The sequence below is a fragment of the Solanum dulcamara genome, chromosome 4 (assembly GCF_947179165.1).
Source record: "Solanum dulcamara chromosome 4, daSolDulc1.2, whole genome shotgun sequence".
Classification (NCBI taxonomy): Eukaryota; Viridiplantae; Streptophyta; class Magnoliopsida; order Solanales; family Solanaceae; genus Solanum; species Solanum dulcamara.
Genome location: NC_077240.1, coordinates 69733645 through 69741640, shown reverse-complemented (window position 1 = coordinate 69741640; position 7996 = coordinate 69733645). Strand labels below are relative to the sequence as shown.

Here is a 7996-nt window from a genome sequence, read left to right as displayed (position 1 = left end):
TAGAAAGAATGAGCCATATTGAAGTTCTCCAATATGCAGTAATTGAGAAATTCTCTTATGAGTGGTCTAATTTTAAGGAATTGAGGAAAATCATTCCTAAACAATGTGAGGTGAAAGGAGGTTATTAGATTGGCTTGTTTTAGAGTAAACGCATTTTCATTCATCTGACCTAGCTAGAGATTTTGCTAACCTTATCTCTAAGAGAGCTTTCTATATAACGTGTAAGGATGAGTACTTGTATCTGATGTGTACTCTAATCAATGACTCTAAATGTAGTTTTAATGAAAAAAATATTGATGTTCATTAACACGAATCTATTTTCCTATACTCTTATCCGCTTTCTGTGTGAAAGAATTTCTATTTTCCTTAGCATCAGCAGTTGGAAAACCTATCCATTTAGATCAAGAAACTATAAACAAGACTATTGATAATGTGGAGAATAGTAAAATAAGGTCTAATATGGTTGCTATCTAGTAAGATTATGTCCTTAAATACTATTTTGAATGCAAAATTCAAGGGCAAAACAAAGAGAATTGTGCTCAATTATAAAAGCGATAGAGAGCATAATACACAACAAACACCTGAAAAAGCACAATAAATCATGAGCCGTAAGTTGCTAAAGTTCAAACACTACAAAAAGGAAGAGTCAGGATACTTTCAAGTGGTAAAGTGGTAAGAGAGTCTGGCAATTAAATTGTGATAAGGGATAGAATATGAAAAGTGAATAAATCCCCTCAATTAACTACGGTAGTGGAGAACAAGTTTGAGGCTATTGCCCAAGAGTCGAACATAAAGGCAGACAGTAGTACAACCAAGACAACCAATATAAAAAATAACGGTACAAGTATTATAGAGAATCCATCGTAAGATAAAAGGGAAGAAGGGGAGAAAATTTCGGTCAAGAAATGGATCACAAAAGCATTTGGATCAGTCTTACAAGTTAATAATCGGTAGTCTTCTCCGATACAATTAATGAATCTGTAGAGATATAAATGAATGGTAATAATCCTACACAAATAAGCAAGGAGACTAGAAAAGATAACAATAATCAGCAAGAAGATACTCAAACTAATATAGTAAGAGGCAGTAGTGACAAATATGGAGAAGAGAAATTACACAACATAGATAATGGGAAAAAGAGCATAGACATGGAAAATATAGAGGTATCAAGTAACTCAATAGATTCTTATAAATGCAATAATCAATAGAAGCATGGAGAGAAGCATGAAATGCAAACTATAGATTTAACTACTAGTTCGACAGATTTGAATGTTGAAAGCCCAGAAAAGCAAGAAGAGCTACATACTACTAATGATGAGCATAATAATGTCATAGATAATGTAGTGATTTCAAGAGATTCAAAAGATATGGTATACAATAGTCCAGAAAAACATGGTAAGGAGCATACTAGTACCTAACAACAAGATGAAACTAGTGCCAATAATTCATCTAAAAGTTTCAATAGTGCAGCCACAATAGTTCAATATAGCAATAACTATAGCATAGGTACAACAAAGAAAATCATGAAATTGAAAGGGATAATAATATGGAAGTAATAGGGATACCCACATCATGTCCATTTTAATTCAAATATATAAAATACATAAGTCGGAGGGTGTATAGAACCTTGCCTCCTTTTACATCTTAGACTATTAAAAACATCCTAATAGAATTTACAATCAAAAAAGGATCTTAAGTCAGTAATCTTCCATATGATTCATCCTAATAAAACATCAAGGATGAAAATACATAAAAGAAACAAGAGATGAAAGGAATTATGGAGGATTGTAGTGCTAGTAGAGGGCCTTCTTTGGTCTTCTCCTGAAGGAAGAAAATTGAAGTTTATTCATTCTTAAAGGAACCCTAACCTCACAGGAAGTTTAGACTCCTGGAAGTAAACAAATTGACTTTTGTATAATAGTAGCCAGCTTAGCAAGAACATCTGCAACTTCATTTCCTTCCCTATAACATTGATTTACTATTATGTTCTTTGTACAATCCTACTCTTAATGTCTTCAATGATGTTGTGGATTAATTAAGGTGGTTTTTCCCTCCCATTAATTATTTGAACCACCATTTGAGAATTCAATTCTACCTCCAAAGCTTGACATTATTGAGAGATGCATTAAGAGATACTAATCAAAGCTGCTTGATCTTCACTATAGTTATTAGTGAAGAATTAATTAGGATATGATAAAGCCATAATCATGTTCCTAATTTTATTTCTAATAATTCCTCCGGCTCCCACCTTATTTTGTTTTTTTAAGTAACTCACATCAGTATCTACTTTCTAATTATTGTCATTTGGTGTGTTCAGGGTTATCATTATGCTTATAATGAATGGTTCAAAATTTTCATCCATAAAACATACTTTGCTCCAGTTCTAGGTGTGATCTCTTTGAATTTAAACTTCTTTTCAATAGCTAATTTAACTAGAAAAAGAATTTGACACATTTGTTAGAATAAGTAAATTTTTTCTTTAATATCTCTATGTACATCTAGCTTTTCAAATTTTCCAGCATGTAATAATTGGAGTGATGAGAAAAATATATTTGTATATGTTGTTTTTTGGTTGTTGCCTCCATCACTGCCACACAATTGAGTTGACAGTATTATCTATGATATTGTAACCAAGTGGTCTAGATATCTGGGACCAAGTCTTCTTTTTCATGTCACTAACTGTCCATGTCACTTACTGCAAATAAATCATCATTAGTTTCATGTTGTGTAGTCCTGCAACAAGAATAACTAGGAGATGAGTTTGCATTTACATTAAATTTAGAGATTGAGGAGTCAATACGAATTTGTTCCTCGGGAGTCTCCACATAATAAAGGATGTCTTAAAGGGAATTTCCTTTATTCATATATAATTATAGATAGGAGAAGCAACATTGTTTTTCCTCGGGTTTTCAAAGGTTGTTAAACAACAGTAATAGCCCTAATTTTTCAATTGTTAAATAGCTTTACTATAAAGTTGCTGGTAAAGTTGCTGTCATGTGACCAGGAGGTCACGGGTTCAAGCCTTGGAAACAGCCTCTGGCAGAAATGCAAGGTAAGGCTGCGTACAATAGACCCCTTGTGGTCGGGCCCTTCCCCGGACCCTGCGCATAGCGGGAGCTTAAGTGCACCGGGCTGCCCTTTGAAATAGCTTTACTATATGTATCTCCATTTCTAATTGAAGTACCTATTATTAAGTTCAAGGTTTTATTTATAAAGTAAGTCTTTTCAAGCTGTAGAATCTTTAGGAGAAATTATCTTAAAGTTTCGATTACTCATTTTGGCAATACTTATCTTTTAAAAACTAAGTCCAAAGAGAAGGTTATGTCCTCAATCTCCACCATCTTTTAGCTGAGAAGGAGTGTCATATATAATTTAAGATTTTAAAACCGAAACCTCCTTATCTAGTAGGGAAACAGATGGTTTCCCATGAAGCCCAGTGATAGCAATTTTTTTTATCTCTTTGTCCCCAAAATAAATTAATTAGCAAACTACATTTTTATCTCTTTAATAACAGTGGTTGGAGGCATTACATAACCAAAATATGCAGAGTATGAAATTGAAGAATATACTTAAAATAATTACAGTTTTACCTCCGGAAGAAGCCTAGCCAACATGTAATCTTGTTAAGAGATTTTTTGAAAATATTAGAGAAATAACAAATTTTCTTTTCACCACTATAAATAAGACAACCTAAATAATTAAAGGGGAAAGAGGATTGAGTATACCTAGTTCATAATTTAATCATTATATTAAGAAGATTGTCTGTCATTGGGTGGGTCTAAAAATAATTTCTTTCCTTGTTAACCTTTGGCCAGAAGTTAATTGGTAATTGTGCAAAGATTTCATAATCAACCTAATGGAGTATTTATCAACAAAAGTGAACATGACTAATTCATCTGCATAACTAAGGTGATTAATTTAGGGACCCCTTTTATGCATAGTGAAATCAATGAATTTATCATTAAAATATAAGTATTTCAAAGATCTAGAAAAAAAGATTCACCAACAATAATAAATAAAGCAGGAGATAAGGGGTCACCCTTCTTTACACCCTTAGAAGATTTTGTAACAACCCATTTCGGTCATCATTGGATAGACCAATGGTGAAAGAATTAGGTCAGAAAACTTTTTGGATAGTGATTCGAAATTCTATCCTAGGCTAGTCTCAGATGGAATGTGAGTCAGGTGAGGTCTAGGGAAATTTGGTAATGGACTGAGGAGGAATTCTAAGTATGGATAATTTTTTCTAATAACCAAGAGTTTAAGGAGTCCATAGGACTTTACAAAATTGAATTCGTATGTGTAGAACTCTCGAAAATTAATTTTGCGTGAAAGGGATGGTTTGAAACATTAATAATTGGAGGTGTGTTGTAAAATAGGGAATTTGGGGGGAATTTGCAAGATACAATACCGTGCAAGCCTCCATAGTGAGAGGGCACTTCTATAGCGGGAAGCACTCGATCAGGCACTACAACGGGGGGGGGGGGGGCATCAAGAACTATAGCGGGATTTGGGGTGTTATAGTAGGATAGGGTTGCTATAGTAGTGTCGCTATAGCGGGTCAAACTGCTATAGTGGGGTAATTCAGGATTTAGTGAAGGAAACTTTTAAAAATTAGTCATTATTTGGATATCTCATTTTGAGGATTTGCAAGGGCGACTTAGGGCGTTTTTATCAGTTTTTTATCGTGTTCATCGTAAGGGCGTTTTCACTAGTTTTTCATCGTGTTCATCATTTAATGTAAATTATTAAATTTCACAACTTTTAAATTCGACTCTTAAGATTTGGAGTCCATGAGGGTAACCTTAGGGAAGGGTTTCAACTAGAAATTGATAGTGGGAAGCCCTAGTTTAGAATTATCATAAATTGGCATGAGTTGGTATTTGCATATAATTCGGGTTTAATTAGGCCATTCTCATTTATTGCATGTATTTATTAATTATATTAGACCAAAAATAATCCAAGGCATTGAAAAAAGAGAAAGATAAGGTTTCATAGAGTTTTCAAGGATTGATAGGTGATGGTTTATATGATTCAAAATTTTGTATGTATGCATGTCTATTGCTTTGTAGTATTAGTTGTGCAATGCATGTGAAGAAAACTGAAAAGGCTAGCGTGAAATTATCACACCCCGATATAAATAGGGTGTGATAGGCACTCGACCCCGTGCTCGGAGCCGAGCGAACCCGCTAACTCATATTACATTCTCAATCTCTTTAGAATTTTACATAAATAAGAAATGAAAAAACATAACTAAGCTTCTCGAATCCTGCTTTCCAAAAATCCATCAGCCGATACAACTGTGACATACTTCATAATAACCTATCGGCTGGTGACGCAGCTTACAAAGCTGACACTCTATACCCACAACTCTGTCTGCAAAGTCTCTAACTTCGAATAAAATATCATAGCGCTTATAATCTGACTCGGCAGCACCCCAGGAACAAGTGGAGTTGCTAACCCCGCTGGAACATCTTCTATAATAACTTCTATTCATCTGGGTGTACCTGTGCGGCATGAAACGCAGCCCCCGAAGAAACGGGGGTCAGTACGAGCTTTGTACTGAGTATGTAAGGCATGAATAGTAACATAGTAAGGAATATAAATATGAATAATAACATGGTAGAAATATAGAACATATCACGAGGTAGAGAAGTAACCTGTACATATGAGTGCCTTTTAAGCCGAATGACATGCATGCTTGTCTTATCTTTAAAAACATTTCTTTTTCATATACATAGAAAATAAAAGTCATATCACCGAACAACGTCGGCTCGCCCACATATGTCCAGCGTCCGGGCATCCCGCGTCCAGGATGAAAATTACTCCAACTGATCAGGTGGAATGCGTCTATAGCGCCACATATACACCTCCCCATATCCCCCATATACATATACATATATATATATAGACAGCATGCACGAGATCCCAACGAAAGTCGCATATTTATCGGAGTGACAGAAGGTCGGTAACCTCCAATTATATTATGGATTAATCATGGTCGCTTTGTCTCATCTTGAAGGAACAATTATTATAAGATGAGACTATCAACGAAAGATAATATTAAGAGAACGTAGAATAAGGTCACAATCTTATAAGGTGCCAAATCGTATACATATGCACATAGGACCAATTTTCAAGACTCATAGAATAATCAGAATGAGCTATGATTCAAAAATCGGGACAAGAGTCATGTTAAGTACCTTTCAAAAATTTCCATGGATTATATCACAATAAAACTTTTGGAATCATATACACATCTAAGCACGAGAAAATATCCTTTAGAAACTCAAGAAAATTGGCCATCCTAGTGGCTCTACGAATAAGACTTCCTTGAAATTGTATAAAATGTCATATACTTGTTTCATAAAAATCATACCAAAAAGAAAGGGTAGCTCTATATACTTATGTCAAAACATGCCAAGAGAAAGAAGGGTAAACCTTACATACTTATGCCAAAAACATGCCAAAAGAAGGAACGGTTAACTTTACATACCTGTGCCGCGCCTTACTAGCTACGCTTATGCGTCCAACTTGTTTTTCTACATTCAAGAGAGTTGACATAGTCATTAGATTCACCACCATATACTTGTCTTAATCCTTCAAACAAATTAATTTCTAATCTGCCAAAATTTCAGCAGCATCTCCCCTATAAATACACCATCCCCGAGAATCTAACTCGGACACCATGTCAACAACCATATCAACAACAACAACCAGCAGTATATATACAATCAAATCACCTCAACTTTATACAACACAAGCTCCAAACAAATAGCATAAAACTACGATACCAAAATAGAGTTTTTTTTAACCTTTATTTCATAAAATATTTAAACATACCAAACGGGGGTCGTGTGTCTGAAACCACACCCTTTTTAAAACACTTTAAATTCCTGCAACATACAACCCAACCAGCTGCACCCGCAGCGCCACAACAACAACACACTACGCGACTTCGATTTAGCTACTACGACTTTAATTTAGTTGTTTCCAACATCATGCATCCTTATACATTTTATCTGATTCCAGCCATATTTAGGACATGTAATACACCTCATAACAACATCATAAACTCTAATTTGAAAGGAGAGACCTTACCTTTACCGAAACTCTCCAAAACTTGCCTCGGAAGCTCTCCTAGCGCGGCTAAAACTTTGGGGCTGTTTGATGACATTTTGGGCTGATCCAAACCATAAATTTTCATTACCAATACCTTCATAACATCATGGTACACCCTAGATAATTAATTCACGGAACAAAATTGGAGACTTACCTCTTTTTCTCCCCCAAAATCGAGCTCTCTCTCTCTAGCTTCAAGTTTCTCTTTTCTTCTTCCTCTTGAATTTTCTAGAATTCTCTTGGGATAAGAATGAACCTAAGGAGTCATAAGACACACATATATATATAAATATCTTCCACCACTTATCCATATTTGAAAATAAGTCCCTCAAATATGAATATAGACAAATGACCCCTTCTCCATTTTTTTTCTAGAACTTTCTTTAATAAATAAATATGACTTAATTGTCTTGCCATGTACACTTTGGTTCATATATATTCATCACATGGCCATAAAAGAGTACACCCCTACATGAATTTTCTTGAACACTTTGGTATTTCAAGAACATTTTTGAACACTTTGTGAAATTCCCGTTTTACCCCTAGCCTTCCACAATATTACCATAGGCTACTTTGCGAATTTTCCTTTTTTCCCTTTGCCTTTATCAATATTTCCAAACTATTAATGTTCATAAATAATTTTAATATCCCCTAAAAACGTTGTATACGAAGTTTCAATTCTCGCCTAAAAATGATACAGCCTCTGTATTTTAGGCATAACCTTTCATCGGAATATCCAAATTGGGTGATTCAAATTTTTGAGTAACCACAAGATCATTACCTACAACTTTTGTGAGACCATATTTTATTTTTCGGAAGTTAAGTAGGTCAAATAAATCAATTTTTGTAAGGTAGGATGCTGTGACGGAAAGGA

General features: G+C 34.6%; 1 protein-coding gene across 1 annotated transcript; it reads right to left on the bottom strand.

The window, feature by feature from the left end:
* Positions 1-5028: 5028 nt before the first annotated feature.
* Positions 5029-7346, bottom strand: LOC129885062 (uncharacterized). The gene is made up of 4 exons (XM_055959282.1): positions 7277-7346; positions 7102-7183; positions 6497-6542; positions 5029-5507 (listed from the first exon to the last, which is right to left on the bottom strand). The coding sequence occupies exons 2-4, from the start codon at positions 7175-7177 to the stop codon at positions 5288-5290; spliced, it is 342 nt and encodes a 113-aa protein (XP_055815257.1). The 5' UTR covers positions 7178-7183; positions 7277-7346; the 3' UTR covers positions 5029-5287.
* Between the last annotated feature and the right edge of the window lie 650 nt (positions 7347-7996).